At 39.1% G+C, this 20,683-nt stretch overlaps 1 protein-coding gene across 4 annotated transcripts in view; it reads right to left on the bottom strand.

The window, feature by feature from the left end:
- ZNF527 (zinc finger protein 527) overlaps positions 1-20,683 on the bottom strand; it is a 36,898-nt gene that overhangs the window by 2,519 nt on the left and 13,696 nt on the right. The window contains exons 2-7 of one of the 4 annotated variants that reach the window (XM_057712400.1): positions 19,183-19,267; positions 18,216-18,306; positions 9,336-9,457; positions 8,237-8,311; positions 6,151-6,277; positions 5,181-5,276 (exon numbers count right to left, since the gene is read on the bottom strand). In XM_057712400.1, coding sequence (XP_057568383.1) covers positions 5,181-5,276; positions 6,151-6,277; positions 8,237-8,269 — 256 coding nt within the window. In that variant the 5' untranslated portion in view covers positions 8,270-8,311; positions 9,336-9,457; positions 18,216-18,306; positions 19,183-19,267. Of the gene's footprint in view, positions 1-5,180; positions 5,277-6,150; positions 6,278-8,236; positions 8,312-9,335; positions 9,458-11,118; positions 11,300-18,215; positions 18,307-19,182; positions 19,268-20,683 lie in introns of those variants that run through there. The other 3 variants (XM_057712401.1, XM_057712399.1, XM_057712402.1) reach the window with 3 other exon arrangements.

The following is a 20,683-nucleotide window of genomic DNA, read 5'->3' as shown; positions in this document are numbered from 1 at the left end:
TCTTTGGTGAATTCCTTATTCATATACTTTGCATATATTTTAATTACACTGGCATCTTCTTTTAAGTGGTTTAAAGAAGTCATTATAAATTTAAGGCATTAAGGCTTTATAAGTATTTTTCTCCCTTAAATTATATCACCTTCATTTAAAATTTTATTGCCACATCATCTTCATTTATAATGCTCCTGATAAAATTTTTTTAAAATTTGTATGAACTCAAATCTCTCAATTTTTCCATTACAGAGCCTGGCCTTGATGACATTTTAAGAAAGGTTTCCCAAAACCCAATATTATACAAACATTATCCGTAACTTAAAAAAAAATCTTTTTGCACCATTAATTTGAAAAACTACCTTTATCTAATACTAAATCCTCATATATACATGGGTGTATTTTTGTACTTTCTTTACTGTTCCACTGATCTATTTCGCTGCTCTTATATCAGACCAATCTCATGAATAACAAGCAAAATTCTTAAAAAACATTAAAAATTGAATCAAGGGACTTCCCTGGTGGTCTAGTGCTAAAGAATCCTCCTTCCAATGCAGGGGATGCAGGTTCAATCCCTGGTCAGGGAACTAAGATCCCACATGCCATGGGACAACTAAGCCCATGTGCCACAACTACTAAGCTCGCGTGCCTCAACGAGAGAGCCTGCACGCTTCAAACTACAGTGCCCACACGCTCTGGAACCCACGCACCACAACTACAGAGCCGAGGGAACCCACATGTTACTACTAACCCTGGAACCAACATGCCACAACTAGAGAGAGAAAATCCCACATGCCACAACTAGAGAGAAGCCCACGCACTGCAAGGAAAGATCCTGCATAGCTCAGTGAAGATCCTGTATGCTGCACCTAAGACCTGACGCAGCCAAATAAATAAATATTTTTTAAAAATTGAATCAAGCAGTATATTAAATGAATAATACACATGATGAAGTATGCAATTCAGAAATACAAAAATTGTTCATCAATAGGAAATCCTTTACTATATTATTATGTCATTCTCTATACTTTCCTGTACTTTTACAGGAAAGAAAAAAGTATTTCCTGAAATAAAAACTTGACTCTCCATCCTGAGAGAGAACATATCTACCAGGAAAAAGTGGCCCCAAATGGTCAAGACTAAAATATGCTCTGACAAAATAACTCTAAAATGAAAGAAAGAACGATCTAGGAGATCAGAACACAATATAAAGGTACTTATACATAAAGGGAAAATATCAAGCTGGCATCAGACTCCTTTGAAACAACACTGAATTATGCTACAAGCAACATAAGGAAAGAATGGCCAATTATGAACAAAGTAAACTTAGTGGTGGACATTGTTTGCATGACCTCTTTTTGAGGAAACTGCTAGAGAAGAAACTTCAGCCAATCAAGAGATATCCAGAGAAATTTCAGCAAAATGGCCTAGCGGAAAACACTAAATATATTTAACTACAGAATTAAGACAAAAGGAAAGGTTGGGATAAATGTGACACAAGAGCATGTAAATATAATATATCCTGGACAATGTAAAAAGCATAAATCTTACAAAATTTGGGAAGAGAAGGTGGGGAGTAAAAGGTAAAAAATTAAAGGCTAGTTTTTAAAGCTGACCAATCCAGTAATAGAAGGAATAAATACTGTCCAAAGAAACAGAGCACTATAACCATGAAGGTAAACCTCAGAACAAAAGAAAAACTTTTCTAATTACTATAATACTATAGTATTACATGATCAAAAAAAGGCTAGGAAAACAGATAAGTTGAAGTCTTTTTAAAAAACTGTAAAACTAGAAAATATAACACAAAACAATGTACAGAATTAAGCCCAAACACACAAAAAATGGGGTAGGACTTTCACCTATTAAATTGAAATGACATTCAGATTGGTCCATAAAGCAAAACTCAATTCTATACTGCATGCACACCCCACATTTAAAACAAAGTGATTTTACAAAGTTGAAAATAAAAAGATGGTAAAGGCCCTAAAGAAAGCATAAAAAGGCAAGAAACAAATTCTTCCTGGAGGCCTTCAGAAGGAAGGCAGGCTGCTAACATCTTGATTTTAGCCTTGTAAGGCCCATTCTCAACTTCTGACCTCCAGAGCTATAAGAAAATAAATTTGTGTTGTGTTTGGGATAATTTGTGTTGTGTTTGGGATAATTTGTTACAGCAGCCATAAGAAACTAATACAAAAAACAGACTGGTGCAACTTTTTTGGGGAAGAATTTGGCAATTCCTAAACTACATATGCACTTACTTAGCAATCCTACATATAGGAAACAACCCTGAAAATAAAATCTCCACAACAGGAACATACATATGTACAAGGTTATTTACTGCAGCATTGTCTGTAATTGTAAACTACTGCAAACATCCTAAGTGTTCACACATTAGAGAGTACTGAATAAATTACCATAACATTCACAGAATGGAGTATTCTGCAGCTGTTAGAAAAATGAGGAAGTTCTCCATGAACCAATATCCTATCCTGCTCACTTGTGCAAGGACAAATCTGAAAATAAAGACTTGTAATCTACAAGGGGTAGATAAGAAAGGGGCAGGAAGAAGTAGGGAACAAACACAAGGTAGTAAGGATGAGAAGGGAGCAACACTTTTCTGAGGATACAGTCTTGTAAAGCTCTGATTCTTAGGAGCATAGCAATGTTTCAGATACAAAAAAAAAAAAAAAAAAAAAATTAAAAGCAACCAGGATGTGGTAGGAATCAACGGTAACAAATGAATATAGAAAAATTAACCTAAGTAACTCTGGAAAACAGTTTTTGACTGAATCCTAAAGACTAAAAAAAATATGTTTGTACCTACATACAAATAATGTAATCTGCTTAGTAAATTTATTTCTCACAGAATAGTTTAGAAATTCTGAAACTACTTTGTGTTTATACTTAAATTGAGCGAATAAATACACTGCTTCTCATTGTCAGAAGAAGAAATTACAAATAAGTAAAGGAGGAAGGCTACGATAAACCCTGTGGAGCAGGACTAAAGTCAAGGTATCAATATAAACCAATAATTTAAAATATTAAAAAAAATAGAGGCAGAAATAAACACAGAAGTATATGTCTGTCTTTGCGTGTTGGTATACATACATGTATCTTTCAGATCAATCTGCTGTAAAGGCCTAGAAGAAACCACATCCAGTAGCAATGAGCACACCCAGTACCCAGACCTTGGTTTCTAAACATCATTTCCCAATAAAAGGAACCAGAGCTCCTTGGAGAAGTGGTTGATTCAAGGCTAGGGAGAGGAAAACAAGATGAACCTGGAACACCTGGAACCATGAAGTGGGGCATGTTAAAAGGTCACAGGAACCAACCTGAAGAAGATACCAATGGTCAAAGCTGGAACAACTTGAGCAACAAAATAATGATACAGTAGTTTTACCTCACAGGAGAAAGAATCCATCATTCTATAAATATGAAGAAATATTTTAATATATAAACAAATGGTAGTGATGAAACAGCTCTTCCCAAAAGAACAATCCTAGTTAATATATGTAAAGAGGACTTCCCAGGTGGCATAGTGGTTACGAATCTGCCTGTCAAGGCAGGGGACATGGGTTTGATCCCTGGGCCAGGAAGATCCCACGTGTCATGGAGCAACTAAGCCAGTGCACCACAACTGCTGAGCCTGTGCTCTAGAGCCTTGGAGCCACAACTACTGAGCCTGTGAGACACAACTACTGAAGCCCACAAGCCTAGGGCCCATGCTCCACAACAAGAGAAGCCACCGCAATGAGAAGCCCATGCACTGTAAGGAAGAGTAGCCCCCGCTCACTGCAACTAGAGAAAGCCCACGCGCAGCAATGAAGACGCAACGCAGCCAAAGATAAAAATAAGTAAATAAAGAAATAAATTTATTAAAAAAATATATGTGTAAAGAAAAGAAGGAAATAAAAATGTCAACATTAAGTCAATACCACTACAATAATTGTTGCAGATGAGATCTGATGGGCCAATGGATGCTAAAATTAGTGGGGCAAAAGTTTCAGAAGAAACTGAATAGTATTAAAGTATCTCTCCCAAATATTTATTAATTATAAATAGAAAAATAGTAGCTTTGCAATGGGGAAACCAGGCAGATATCACCTTCATCAAGTGATGAAAATTAACATCATTGATAATAAGATATATCAGTATTGTCAATCCTTTGGTATGACGCACTCACTGAGAAGGATACATTATTTCTGTGACACTCTTTTCAAAAATGCATTACCTCAATCTCATCATGAGAAAATGTCAGATAAATCCAAACAAAATGCAAGTAAATGTAATGAGATGTTTGTTTTGAGCAAAGTCTATCTGAAGACTCTGGAGCGATTTCTCTAAAAAGATAAAATCAATAGATAACCTAATGTGTCTGAGTATCTTAAGAGACAAACAATTGATCGGGAGTTGAGAATTGAGTTAGGAATATGTATATAGAAAACTAAGGAAAAAAAAATAAATAGACAAAACCCCAGATAATTATTAACACCAGGAAAAATAAAAAGTTGTACAGAAAAAGTAATCCTGGCATATGCACAGCACAGCTATGAGTAACATTTAACAGCCACGATAATATAAACACTGAACAGTGATTCAATCAAAATGATGATACTCATGAGATAGGAAGACGAATTTTGTGTGTGCATGGATGTGTGTGGACACACATGTTGGATTCAGGATAAGAAAGTACTAAATTATTATTTTCTTAGAAGATATTGGATGAGAACTAAATCAAGAAATAGCAACATAAACATATTTGTTAGAGACACGAAGGAAACACCAAAAGAAGCTGCAAAAGTAAAGAAAGTGGATCCCTCTAGGGAGAGGGAAACTGGGAAGCAGGGAAAGAGACCTCCTTTTTTAAAGGAATAAGCCTTATAAAACTACTTGTCTCTTCGACCAATGTACGTGCATAACTTTGAAAATAAATTTGACAAAAATAAAAACTCTAAAAAGAAATCTAGACATGTATACAATTCTGTCCATAAAGGGGAAAGAAGAGCTGAAAAGGAATGAGATTCAGGGTATAGGCAGAAATATTACTGAGAGTATAACTTGATAGAAATAGAGAGGAAATGACCCCCAGAAGCCCAGGGAAGCCTCCTCAAATGCAGGGCAGTCTTTCTATGACCACTTGAGCTGTCACCTTACAATGGCCTTCCCTGTTCGCCATCACTCACCTGCATATTGACCATCAGACATCTCTCTTTCCACCATCCAAGGTTCCTTCCCTTGCTCCAATAAGGAGATCATGTTGGGCTTAGAAATGGAGAGTCCTGTTTACAGAGAAGAAAAATGAGAGCAAGCAACAGACAGATAGATAAAACAAATGTACTCGCTATTGCTCTTCCAGGACTCAGACTCAATCTCTTGGTCATTAGGCAAGAAAGGGCATTAGAGGAAGGGCCAGAGAATGGAAAGATGTTTGTATGGAGAATGAGAAAGACAAAGCTTCTTCTATAGCAGCAGTTCTCAAAGTACTAGAGCAGAAGAACCATCACCTAGGAACTTTTTAGAAATGCAAATTCTCAGGCTGCCCCAACCCAGACCTACTGAATCAGAAACCACAGTGGTTCTCTAATTTTAGTGAGCATCAGAACCATATGGAGCGCTCATTAAAACCCAGACTATTAGGGTTCTATTAGTTCTATTCCCAGATTCTGTAGGTCTATAGTGGGACCCCGTAATTTCCAATTAAAAAAATTCCCACACCACACTGATGCTGCTATCTCAAACCATCATTCTAGAGTAGCGGTCCCCAACCCCCGGGTCCAGTCCACAGCCTGCTAGGAACTGGGCCACACAGCAGGAGGTGAACAGTGGGCCAGTAAGTGAAGTTTCAGCTGCTCTTCCCCATTGTTCCCCATCCCACTGCTTGCACTACCGCCTGAACAATTCCCCACCCCACCACCATTTGTAGAAAAATTGTCTTCCATGAAAACATTCCCTGCTGCCGAAAAGGTTGGGGACCGCTATTCTAGAGCAAAGGGAACTACTCATTTGTAACTCTATGAAACTACTTTGAATAATTTCCTGGGAACACGAAGTAGAAATCCAGCTAAGCATTTAAGATGCCCTAGATATTCCCAATGGAGGAAGCAAAAACATCCCATAAGGAAGATTTGAATTATGGGGGATACACATCCTTACCAAGCCATACCAAGTTCCTGTAGTTCTCCAACATGACATCTCTGTACAAATCCTTCTGAGATGAGTCCAGCCATTCCCACTCCTCTTGGGAAAAATTTAGAGCCACATCCCCAAAGGTCACCAAACCCTGAAATTTAAAAAAAGTGTTGTTTGCCAAGTACTCCCATACGGTCCTAGCATCTTCCTCAGTCTCTCTCAGAAGAATTTAACTCAGTTGATCATCTTCTTGAAACGCTTTCTACTCTTGACTCCCAGGACTCTCACTCTCCTGCTTTTCCTTCTACATCAGTCCTTCTTAGTCTCTTTTGCTGGTTCCTCCTCTTCCTGTCAGCCTCTAATATTGAATGTCCTAAGCTCAGTCCTTGGACTCTACATTTGCGACAACCCTACCCTCGAGATAATCTCATCCTGTTTCATGGCCTTAAATACACTAATGACTCTCAAATTCACATTTCCAGTCCTGAACTCTAGGTATATAACCAATACTCTACTTGGATATCCAACAGGTCTCTCATATTTAATATATCTAGAACTCAAACTCTTATCTCATTTCACCCTGCCTTCCCATTTCAGTAAATGATATGACCCAATTGCCCAGGTCAAAAATCTTTGTAGTCATTCATGATCTCTTTCTTCCTCTCATACACCACGACCAATCCCTGATCAAATCCCATATTTTCTATCTCCAATATACACCCAGAATCTCACCAGCTCCAATGCCACCACCATGGTCCAGGTAGCTGTTATCTCCCACCTGGATTACTGCAGCAGTCTCCTGACTGGCCTCCCTGCTTCCACTCTTACTTCTTCTATTTATTTTCCTTTTAAAACATAAATCAAGGGACTTCCTAGGTGGCGCAGTGCTTAAGAATCCACCTGCCAATGCAGAGGACATGGGTTTGAGCCCTGCTCCAGGAAGATCCCACATGCCTCAGAGCAACTAAGCCTGTGAGCCACAACTATTGAGCCCATGTGCGGCAACTACTGACGCCCACGCGCCTAGAGCCCGTGCTCCACAGTAAGAGAAGCTACTGCAGTGAGCAGCCCGTACACCACAATGAAGAGTAGCACCCACTCGCCGCAACTAGAGAAAGCCTGTATGCAGCAATGAAGACCCAATGCAGCTAATAAATAAATAAATAAATAAATTTATTTTAAAAAACCCAAACATAAATCAAATCATATCACAAACACTCCAATGGTTCTCCTTCACCTTTAGAACAAAAATCAAAGTTCTGGTCGTGACTTTCAAGGGCCTGCATAATTTGGTCCCCAGCTACTGCTCTAATCTCAAAGTGAGCATTTCACTCTGAGGATGCTGGCTTATTGCTGTCCCGGGAACACATCAAACATGCTCCCACCCCAGCAACTTTGTACTTGCTATTTCTTCTACTTTTAAAGCCCTTCCCTAGATCTCCACAAAACTTACTCCCTACTTTCACTGAGGTTTTTCTTTGCTTAAATGTCACTTTCTCAGGGACTTCCCTGGTGGCGCAGTGGTTAAGAATCTGTCTGCCAGTGCAGGGGACACAGGTTCAATCCCTGGTCCAGGAAGATCCCACATGCCGTGGAGCAACCACGCCCCTGAGCTACAACTACTGAAGCCCGAGCGCCTAGAGCCTGTGCTCCACAACAAGACAAGCCACCAAAATGAGAAGCCTAAGCACCACAACGAAGAGTTTCCCCTGCTCCCTGCAACTAGAGAAAAGCCTGCGTGCAGCAATGAAGACCCCAAAGCAGCCAAAAGAAAAAAACAAGTCACTTTCTTAGAAAAGCCATCCTTGACCTCCCTATTTAAAAGGGCACTTGATAATGACATTCCATCCTTTATTTCACTTGTATTCATCTCCAACACAACAAATCACGATCCATCTAAAGAGGAAAAGTTCTGTTCCATCATACATTTAAGCACAACACTGAGTAAAAAAAGGTGACTAAATGTTTTGTAGAAGGATTATATGAACAAAGAGCGGAGAGAGAGAAGTGAAGAGAGTGCTTACTGGGCTACTCATGACTCTCTCTGAGGTCCCAAAGTCCTAAAAAATGATGTGGAATTTCTGGAAAAAAAGTGAAAACATCAACTTACCTGGGACATGGCTTTACATAGTCCAACAGCCATTCTTCCTTCCTTCTTCAGTTTTCTCTTTTGGAGAACAAAGTCCTGAGAAGGGAGAGTTAAAGAAGAAAGAAAAATGGCAGAGCAGCCCTAAGTTACTGATCTGAGGCTCACAGTTTTTTGCCTCTCTATGGACCTAGTTTCCTTACATGGACCAGCCCTACCCCATCCCAACATCTGAGAAAAAAGGCCAAAGCTGAACTTAACCCCTGAAGTCCTGACTGATATTAAGGACACATAGCCTGAACTCAACAAAATCTATAGTCCATCCTATCACCAACAAGACAATTTATGATCTAGCCCTGGCTGCCCCTTAGACCTCATTTCCCACTCTTCTTCCCCTTATTCGCCCTACTCCAGGCACACAGATTTCCTTACAGGTCCTAAACCACTGTCCACATTCCTTTTTCAAGACTGTGGCCTTGGCTTTTCCTTCTGCCTGGACACGGCACATTCCCTCTCTTCATTCTTATCTGTGCTCAATTGTTACAACACTGGAGGGACCTCCCTAACTCTACCTAAAGAGAGTCTATCTCTCAGTTACTATTTTTCCTTATCTTGATTTATTTTTCTTCTTAGCATTTAACATCACTGGACACGTTACTTTTTTTTTTTTTCTGTTAACTGTTGTCTTCCCAAACAATAGTATGAGATTTAAGAGAGCCAGGATTTGTTGGGTTCACTGATGTTATCTCTAGTGCTAGAATAATGCCAGAACCATTGTAAGGGTTCAAGACATATCTGATAAACAAAAATACATAAAGCTTACTGTGGCTCCTGTAATATAAGCAGCAATGTTACACATGTCATGTAATGTTATTGTCTTACTTAATCTTCACGAAACTGCAAAGGTAGGTATTATTATCCCCATTTTACCACCAAGTGAAATCAAGGTTCAAAAAGCTTAAACAGCTAACTCAAAGCCATAAGAGTCAAACTGCAGTGTGGCTCAAAAACTGGTCCTCTTTCAAGAGACCACAATGCTTGCATGGGAAATATTCAACATAACCTGAAAAAATCAATGCTATATGTTTTTTAAAGAAGCATATTTGGAGGTGGCAGATATTACCTTTATTACTCCACGGAAATTCAGCCGGAGGCAAACATTGCCAAATTTCAATACCAAACCAGCAAGAGACTGCAGAGCCTGAAACAATTTCCTTGTCTTCTCAGAGCCAACATTTCTTCACTCTGAAAACAAGAATAGTTGTGTCTGACTTAGAATTTAAGATACACAACCCCCTAATTCTGGGCTACTCTGCACTAGCCAACTGAATCTCTAAGAAAATTATTTCCTTAGTGCAATGCAGCTTGAAATTGTCCATAAAAGCCTTTGCAACCCAAGAGGAGAATCAATGAAGTCTTCTCAGCACCTGGGAGCTCTAAGTAGCATGGCATAAAAGAAATACCTTCTAAATTTCTGTTTCAAATAGCTGTGTATCACTTGAATAATATTTTACAAGTTTGAGGTGAACCATCAGTCTCTGAAATAAGGTGATGGAAAAGACTTGGGCTTTATATAGACCCCCAAAAGCACTGACTCTCCAGTCCTTTCCTCACTGGCTACATGACCTTGGGCAAATCAATCCAACTGTCAGAACCTTTCCTCACTGTCAAGATTGCTTAAGCCAACTCCTGGCATACAGAAGTGCCACCCTAACTGCCACTTTGATTTTACACACACATTTGAAAAAGAAATGAGAACATTTTTATTAAGTGAAAAAGTCAGAACCAAAAACTTAGTTCACTTGGTATGTGAGAAAAAGAGCCATGGATCAGTGTCTCTCAGCACCAAACATGGAAGAGTTTTGACAAGGACAAACCTAAAAATCTCAAACTCCATGGCCTAAGGAGAGGAAGACTGGGCTTTCCTCCCCAAAGGCAGCCAAAATAGGAGGGTCTCACTACAATGTCTTTAGACTGGGTTATGTTACACACAAGGGGACCAAAGGAAGAGATCCAGGTTAAGTTCCATGTTCTGAAGGGTCCTAGTCCCAGACCACAGACAATCCTCTCCAACACCCTCAGAAGCCATGGCCCCCATTTCTCACTCTCACAAGGTGGGAAAGATCAAGAGAGTTTAATAATTAAAAGTAAGGACTCGGGAGCCAAATAAACTGGGCTTAAGTCCTGGTTCTGTCACTTAGTAAACTGTGTGAATATGGGGTGAGTAATTTTAATCTTTCTGTGTCTCACAATCACACACTAGGTCTGACATACACATGCAAATTCTCACCCAATCACACACATATACATGGTCACATTACTGTAACCGTAATGTCACATACAACACAGTGGCATTAACACAAAGAGAGAGATAATGATACACAATTTACTCTAACAGAGAGACAGTCACAATCTCATACATAGTGACACACCACACAAGTTCACACATCCTGCCCAAAATTACTCATACAAAATTATACCTGCAGAGACAGATGCTCATGGGCACATATTCGCACCTTGTGTCGCACATATTTAAATGCAGTTATATCCACAGGGACAAGTAGTCAAACATAATCACACATACACACACACACACACAAGTCACACCCTCAGTCTCTCACAAACCCATACACAGTAACACAGTTACTCCTGCGGAGACCGTCACACACAAACACGCACAGACTCAGAGTTTTATACCGGAGGACAGACGGTCACAGTCGCGCACAATTATACACACGGTGACACAGAAGATCACACTCTGGCACACCCGCAGCCTGTCACATAGCTATACATGGTGACACGCAGTCTCTCCAGCGGCGCCCCCCTGGTCCCCATCTCGGTCCCTGCCGGTCCACCCAAGCCCGGCCCTGACCTCCGGCTCTCGCGCGCAGCCAGGCCCAACTCACCTCCCGGCGCCGCTGGCTCTGGAAACCCGCCCAGCGACCCGAGACCCGCGACGTCGCCTCCCAGAATCCCCCGCGGGGAGGAACGGGGCGGAGACTGAGGCGCGCGGGACCCCGAGCTCGGCTGGGGAAACATCCAGCTGCAGGGACCTGGACTAGCGACTCAGCTTTTCCTTCCGACCCCACGGACCACGAGCCCCAGAACGCTTTGCGCCTCGGCCTCCTTGGGGAAAGAATATTTCCCAGAGCACCCCGAGGCACGGCTCGACATCGCGCCTGCGCTACGGGCGGCCGCGGCCGCAGGTGCGGGTACACGGAGAGCTGTGTGTGACCCTGGGCGATCTTGGGCACTCAAGTGACTGTGGGCGACTGTGTGTGAGGGAATGGTGAAGCTGCGCACGTCCGTGACTTATGGAATGCTCAGGTGTGGCGGTGTGTGTGTGACTGTCGCTGCACACTTTTTTGCTTGCGCACCACGGAGCGACGGGTTCTGTCGGGGTAGTGAGCCTCTGCATGTTAAATCACGCCTCGTGGTTGTGGGTCGCTGTGTGACAGATTATGGGTCTGTCACGCAAGAATAAGAGAGTGATTGTGGGTGTGTGAGGGGCTGTGGTAGACTTTGGCATGACGTTTCTGTAACTGTGTTCTTATCCCAGAGATCGCAGGAGTGTACCCATAATGGGCGGTGGAGCTTTGTTCTGGGCTTGTTGAGTCCGTGGGAGAAGAGTGTTCGTGTGTGTGCGCGCGCCTGTCTCCAGGTCTAACTGTTCTTCCAGCCCCACCCAACCCCTCACCCCCGGCCATGGGTGGGGTCATTGTTATCTTCTTTTTTATTATCCCTTCTCTCCCTGCCCCATATGCGATGCCAGGCACATAGGGTAATTATATTCCAGTTGTAGGAGGATGCTCATTTGCACAAGCCATTTATAATGCTGTAGCCAGTAGCCCTGGGGTTTCTTTTATTGCTGTTTCTACCTTTTCACTCTACAACTTTAATTAGGGCCCAGCTTTAAGAAAACTGTCCACAGGAGGACAAGAATGTGAACCCCTGAGTGATGTTAAAGAAAACCATAGCCAAAGAGTAGTTGAAGGGGTTATTATTATTTTTCAAATCCAGGCACTACTGCAAATAGGGGTAAAAAGACTTCAGTATAGAACTGGGCTTAATTCCAAATATAACAAGAGGGATGTCCCTGGTGGTGTATTGGTTAAGAATCCACCTGCCAATGAGGGGGGACACGGGTTCAAGCCTTGGTCCAGGAAAATACCACATGCCTCCGAGCAGCTAAGCCCGTGAGCCAGAACACTGAGCCCATGCACCACAACTACTGAAGCCCATGTGCCTAGAGCCCGTGCTCCCCAACAAGAGAAACCACCGCAATAAGAAGCCCATGCACAGCAATGAAGAGTAACCCTTGCTCTCCACAACTACACAAAGCTCCCAAGCAGCAACAAAGACTCAACGCAGCCAATAATTTTTTTTAAAAAATCCATATGCAAAGGAAAAAAGATTATGAATTTGACTATATACATTTATAAAACACAATTTTGGAGGCAAAAAAAGAAAAAAACCACTATAAATCAAGTCGAAAGTGACAAATTGAGAGAATATATTAATCCAAGTAAAGGCATAATATACCTAACATGTATAGAGCATTTAAAATTGAGAGAAAAATACCAAAAATCTGTATAGAAAAATGGGCAAAGACACGAAAAGACAGTTCATAAAATGAGATATAATTTTGGTCCTTAAACATAAGAAAGTATATTCAACTTCACTCATATTCTACAAATTAAAATGAGATACCATTTCTTACTCATCAGATTTGTAAAATTTCAAAAGTTTAACACATTCTATTGATAAAGCTATGAGGAAACAGGCTGTCTTATACATTGCTGACGCGAATGCAAAATGATAAAATCTTTAGAGAGAAGAGTATGGTGTAGTCTAACGAAACTATAACATTTACCCTTTGACCCAGCAACACTACTTCTAAGAAGATAACTAAAGATATATCTTCACAGTACAAAAATACCATGTTCAAGGTTGTTCATTACAATCTTTTTATATAATTGCAAAATAATAGAAATGACCTAAATGTCCAAGCACAGGAAACTAACTGAACATACAATGAAGCACTAACCAGCTGTAAAAAGGAAAATGAGGGAAAGCACTAAAATGACATGATGTAATTGCCAAGAAATATTAAACTTAAAAAATCAAAGTTCAAAAGAACATAAAATATGCTAACATTTGTGCACAAAAGAAAAATTAAAATAACATATTTTATTATCTTTATAAAAAAGAGACTCAGAAGGCATAAACCAGAAAACAATGACGCTGGTTACCTAAAAGGGGTGATGGGGAATAGGGCAGGAGAGATACGGGAGGGAAATGGCACTTCTCTGAGGATTCATTTTACACAATTTTGACATTTGGCAACAAATTACTTCATGTTCCTGTTCATGTTCACAAAATAAAATTAAATCAACAAGGAAAGGAAGGAGAAAAAAATTACAACTGAAAGCACATTGAAACAAATGAATCTGACTTTATGACAGAAGACTATCATAACCATACTAATTGGGGAAAAATAATTAATTCAAGTAACTTAAGGACACAGTATCTCTGACAGTATCACCCTTAGTCTGGGGTGAGACTGAGCTGGGGTTGGGAAGGGTAGATCTGAAGACAAATCCTGAAATCTTCTTAGTAGGTTTAGTACTATACGTACTCAGAGAGATGCTAAATATATTTTAGGTGTATTATGGAAGTGGGCAAATGAGAAAAATGTGTTAACATTTTTGGTAGCTAAGATTCCCATTGTGTAAGATGGGACGTACAAATATGGAATGGGAAAAGACGACAAAGAACCTTATGTGGATGGACTGGAATTTGAGGTATCAGTTTGGACTCATGATTTATTACATATATATATATACACACACACACACAGGTGTATGTGTTCATGCGTGTGTGCACGTATATGTGTATATATGTATATGTGTTTGTATGTACATACGTATGTTTCCTAGTTCTGTCCACAGGAAGGGGCTAGAAGCAAAGATTCCCCCACTGGCAATAAGCATCCCTAGCCTCCAAATCTCGGTTTCTAAAATCATTCTCCAATAAAGGAACAAGAGCTCCTCAGAGAAATGACTGCCCAAGGCTGGGGCAAGGAAAATAAAAGATGCGCCTAGAATGCCTTGTTATGCTAGAAAGCAAAGAAGAGCTTAAAAAAAGAGAAAAGACTGAGGCAGGCATGTTACAAGAACATCAAAACCAGCTTGAAAAAGCTCCCACTGGCCAAATTTGAGACAATTTGAGCATTAAAATAATTTAGAGAAGTTATTTATATACCACTGAAAACATAAGACTAAGTGAGGGACTTCCCTAGTGGTCCAGTGGGTAAGACTCTGCGCTCCCAATGCAGGGGGCCTGGGTTTGTTCCCTGGTTGGGGAACTAGATCCCGCATGCATGCTGCAACTAAGAAGTCCACATGCCTCAACTAAAGATCCTACATGCTACAACGAAGACCCTGTGTGCCGCAACTAAGACCTGGCACAGCCAAAATAAATAAATAAATAAATATTTAAAAAAAGAAGAAGAAAATGAATGAGTGAATGAATGAGTAAGAAAAAGGACTCTTGCTTATAGTAGAATCTATAGTGCTGAATGGCAAATGTGGAAGGAGTCCATGGAGATCGAAAATCAGCCTTCTGAAACCATTACAGTAATACTGAGTCAGGAAAAAAATAACCAATGCATGCTAAATTGAGGGGGAAATTTTACAAGAACCAGAATATTTGCATGGCCTTAAAGAGACATCCCACCAATTGCTTGTTAATTGTAAGGGTGTAACAATTGTAACCATATTGTTACTTCCCCCCAACCCTTGGTGGTATTAATTTGTGACCAAAATTAATATCACCAAGAAGGGGCAGATGGAGACCTTGTGTCTCTGGATGTGATGCCAAAATACTCACTATTACTTATGTAGTATTTCCAAATGGCCATGCAGAATCTGAATCTAATAATGAAGAACATCAGAAAAACCCAAAAATAAGAAATATTCTATTCAAAAGGAGAATAAATTCTTCAAAAATGTCAGTTTCCTAAAAGGCCAGGAAAGAGTGACAACAGTTCCAAATTAAAAGAGATTAAAGAGTGTAACAATTAAAAGCAATACCTGCTCCCGACACTGCACTGAAGGGGAAAATGCTATAAAGAACATTTGGGTCAATTGATAAAACTAGATTACAGACAATAGAGTAGATAAAACACTATTACCTAAATTAATTGAAATTGATAACTGTACTGTGGTTACATAGGAGAAAATGCTTCTTATGAATGCACCCTAAATTATTTAGTCATAAGAGGCCATGATGTATGCAACTGGTTCAGAAAAAAAAGTATGTATTTATATAGAAAAAGTTAAATAAACAAAGGAGGCAAAAATCTTAACAATAGGTATATCTGAGTAAAGGATATATGGGTGTTATTTGTGCAACTCTTATTCTGCTAATTTTTTGAAAATCTGACATTATTTCCAAATAAAATGTTTTTTTAAATGTACAAAATACTTAGAGAACACAAAAGGGAAAGAGCAATTCAAATATATGTGAAAACATATTTCCAAAAACAAGAATTAAATCATTATCTTCACGTACAATAAAAAGACAAAAAGTACAGGAACTTTAAAAAATTATCTACACATATGCATTTATATTTAAGAAATATGTATTTTTATTATAAACAATATAAAACATGACAGAAATTATGTCACAAGGAAAATTAAAAATAAGGTAAAATTAAATTTAGACCCTTAAAAAATGACTCTAGATATGGTAATAGTTCCATAAATATGAATAAATGGAGATATATGTATATTTAAAATCCTGAGTAAAAGGGCTATTCAAAATGTTATATACTTATATATACATAATAATAACCTATGTAATATGTGTGGTGACTTCTGATTGTAAAATATATATTTCCTTAAGATTTTGAAACATGAACTATAGAGTGATTTTAATTTAAAAACCATATAAAACTCCAACAAAGCAATGAGTGATGTTGACCAAAAGTGAAATGAATTTCAGCAATATGGGTATGTATATGTGCACTGGCAGACTTACATCATCTGTAGACAGAATGGACAGATATGGACAATCTATAACTGGTTATATACTCAACTATACGTTATGGACACATTCCAATGGAAATTGATTATAGATCAGCATCATTGTATTTAATGGATACAGCATTGCATTATTGGAATTAACCTTAATTCATTGATTCTAGAAAAACACTTTGGACAAAAACACTGTCATACATTTATGCATGATGATGATTTGTCTAAGAGAACTTTACAGACATGAGATTGCCAGCTGAAAGGGAATGCCTATTAAATTGTGCAGGTGTGTATAAAAGTCACACATATATGCATTGTTCCCAAAACAGTGAAAAATTTAAACTCCCCCAACAGCCTCAAGTTTTCATCACAGTCACATAAATCTGTTTTCATCCCATTCCTTATGTCAGCAACCTGTGACACTGATGATCACTTCCTTATTCCAGAGAGCAGAAATGTGATTTCAGGAACCTAACTACCATGCTCTTTCTCCTTTTTTTTTTCCCCCTGCATCTCCCAAACTGAGACAGTCATCTCATCTTCACCATTCTTCTTTTGTGATCCCATGCTATATCAACTCTAAGGATCACATCCATGAGTGTCAGGGTAATACCACAATATATTAACCAGTGTGTTTTTATCACTACCATTTTCTTTGACTTAATGAGCCTTTGCCTCTCAGACAAAATGCCAGGAATCTTACAGCACATCAAGAGAGTATTCTTATAAAAGAACCAGTGGAACAAAATCCAAAAGGCTCAACTTTAGATTTACAAATGCAATTTCTCCCTGCTGCATCCCAAGGCTTTGAGAGAAAAGGTTATCTGGTAGAGTCAGTCTTTTTTGCTCACTCTTGACTGAATGAAGCTATGCACTTGCTGAGTGAACAGAGATCTGAGTAAAGCATGGGGGTTAAACCTACACAACTATAACCATCAAAGTAAATACTGTAAGTCAATAATAAAACAGCTACATGGTGTTTGGGGTTCAAAGAGGAGATGTTTTCTTCCCCAGGTATGGATAATGAAGTTCCTAGAATTTCCCCAACTCATAAAGTGAACAATTCAGTAGAGAAGACATAGCTGTGGGCACGTCTAGGCAGGGAAGGCCTAACATTGTAGGTCTGCAGAGATCCTACAGGCATTAGGCCAGAAGCCAAATTTTTTTCATGCTCCTGATAATGTCTGGGAAGTACAGTAGAAACAGAACTGATAGAAGCCCTAGATCTAGGAACAAGGGATACAGCTGTGATGTTTGAAGACTGATAAATGAGAATCAGATGGTTCCTGCATAAGTCATCAGAGAGCAATGTGAATGGATTGTATTAAAATAGCCAAATATATTAAATGCATGTTATTACATATTATGAGCTCAATCTAGGTAAATTCAGAGCCTAACTGTGTGGGGAAGGGAGTGGTGAAAAGACCCTGAAGTGACTAAAGAAATATTGAACTTCTTAGGTTTTTCCAGATGCAACAGAGTTTCTGTCATCTAACAGACTAAGGAACCAAAAAATTGAATGCATTATTTAAACAAATTTTCGTTTGCTCAAATTGTGACATTGAAATTCCTAATTGCAACATATGGGTGAAATAGGTAAAGTAAATAATGCTGAAGTATAAAAATTCACCTCTTCTACTACATATCTTTCTGTGGAGCATTGTTTTTTTTATTTTTTTTTTAAATTTAGCTACTGGAATAGTATACAGTAATGCCTTTGTGAGATACCAAAAATAGAGAATATTGCTTTACATAGCAAAAAGATTACCAGAAAAGGAATATGAAGCCTGTAATTTGGAGATAAGAACCATCTAAGAGAAGAATTTCTCCAAAGATGTTAACAGTAAGATTCCTTTAGATTCTGGTCAGAAAATATAAGCTGACTTTTCATCTCAGGTCTCCTCTCTGATCAGCTGATGTGTTACCCCTGATTGTTTTTACCTGCCTCACTCCTTTTCACTTACCTAAGCTTGTGGCTTGTGTCACAATTCTCCCTCCATGGCTCTTTCCCATTCTCAAGCAAGGAGATTACAGATGGTTTAGGCCTTCTGGTTCCTTTTTGTGAGAAGAAAAAGAACCTGTCAATGCTATGAACTTCCCAGTATTGGGAAGCAACGCTTTGGTAACTCAGGATAGGGAGAATTATAGCTACCCTAGAATCCTTTTTCACACAATACTATCCCCAGCCAACTCTATCAGAACAACTCTATCAGAATGCAGATTCCAGGGACCCATGTCTAATGTTCTCAGAATGAATCACCATGGGATGGATGTTCAAAATCAGAATTTTTACCATGGGTAAGGAGACAATATAAATAGAAAATTTAAAACTAATGACCAAAGAAGGATAAGAAAATCATTTGAAGAATAGATAAGACCAATGTCCCTGCATTCTGGACATTATGAAACAGGCAACATGAACCTGCCCATTTCTAATTCCACAAAGTACTTAAAGCTTCGGAGTATAGGAAACAGACACACTGGCATACCAATCATAATTTCCCCCAGAGTCATAACGTAGCAAACAAAGGAATATTGAAATCGGTTTTTTTTTATAAATTGATTGATTGATTGGCTGTGTTGGGTCTTTGTTGCTGCACATGGGCTTTCTCTAGTTGTGGTGAGCAGGGGCTACTCTTCATTGTGCACAGGCTCCTCATTGCGGTGGCTTCTCTTGTTGTGGAGCACAGGCTCTAGGCACGTGGGCTTCAGTAGTTGCAGCACATGGGCTCAATAGCTGTGGCTTACAGGCTCTAGAGCTCAGGTTCAATAGTTGTGGCGCACGGGCTTAGTTGCTCCGCGGCACATGGGATCTTCCTAGAACAGGGATCAAACCCATGTCCCCTGCATTGGCAGGTGGATTCCTAACCACTGCGCCACCTAGAAAGTCCTGAAATCTTATTTTGAATTTAGAAAGAATGACATTCTTACCCAGTGAAACCAAGCTGCTATAGTTCTCCAACATCACATCTTTGTACAAGTCCCTCTGAGCAGGGTCCAGGAATTCCCACTCCTCCTGAGAGAAGTCAATGGAAATATCCCTGAAATTCACCAACCCCTAAAATGAGAAACCATTTATAAGTATGACTGTGCATGCCACTTTTATCACAGAGAAAACTTTTCATTAAGGGCATTAATAAAAAGTCAATTTAAGGATTGTCTATGGTAGTGTTTCTGGTTTAGCTCCAAGAAAGGTAATTTTGAGTGTCTGCAATAATCCTAGTTTTTAAATTCTACCTTAACTACTTCAGATTTTACTATATTTTAAGGAACAAAGAGTTTTTACACATAAGAAAAAATAGCAAACAACATACAAAGCTAAAGATTCAATCAAAAATAAAAGTGTATATTGTACACACTGAATGCTTTAAAATCCTTACATGAGAGATGAGGGTGGCCTTACAGCATAGACCTGCATGCAGTCTTCTATAAACTGCAAGGTCAAATCCCATCATTCCTCAAAGAAAATAGTTCCTGGCTCACTGTCATTTACTCCAACTCAACTCTTGTTTTAATTCATGGGGATTTCAAGATATATATTTCATTAACTTGATCTTTCAATTCTATAACCTCCCATCCTCCTATATTCTCATCCTGTTACCTCAGCCACTCATTCTATATTATATGTTATAATTTGATATTATTAACAATTTTCCATAATCTCATTCTTAAGTATCCAACACTGATAATTTTTCTTTCTCAGTCCCTAAAACCTTAACTGAAACAACTTCAACCATCCCACTGAGATTTTCAGTCCACTGCTTCAATCATACTTTTACTGCCTAAAACACCCCTAATTTTCACTCCCATCCTTACCTGGCTCAATTTCTGTGTTCCATCATTTCAATTACCTACCCAGGTCTTCAATTCACTTATTACACTGGTTTCATCACATTTATTTTGCAAAATACCAATCTTAGTATTATTGATACTTTTGATTATTTGATATTTTGATTATTATTATTCATTACTGACTCATGTTTGCAGCTACTAAACTGCATGTGGCTGCAGAAAAACATGCAAGTGAAAGTGATGGTTCCCAGGGCTTCCCCCCAAAACACACTATTTTCTAGTCCACTAAGTTTCCTATTCCCATTGACAAATATTTAACATACTCTTATCCTGCCTTAAACCTTCAGTAACTCTTGCTGTGGTAAATGAAATATGGCCACAAAAATCTGACCACTCCTTCCACTGATGGAGCCTGTCTCCTGTTCAGTTGTGGCTGCTCTGTGACTTCTCTGACCACTATCCTGCATTAGGAGATACACTATGTCAGTCTCAGCACTAAAAGTATACTATTCTCTCAGGTAATAGGCATGTGAAAATTAACCTAACTAAAACTAAATTCTTGCTATTATCCCTCCCAAAATATATACTCTCAAATATTCCTTCCCTAAACAAATGACAACTCTACCTCCCATTTGCTCAG

The sequence above is a fragment of the Hippopotamus amphibius genome, chromosome 16 (assembly GCF_030028045.1).
Source record: "Hippopotamus amphibius kiboko isolate mHipAmp2 chromosome 16, mHipAmp2.hap2, whole genome shotgun sequence".
In the NCBI taxonomy this organism is placed as follows: domain Eukaryota; kingdom Metazoa; phylum Chordata; class Mammalia; order Artiodactyla; family Hippopotamidae; genus Hippopotamus; species Hippopotamus amphibius.
This window is presented reverse-complemented; position numbering and strand designations above follow the sequence as displayed.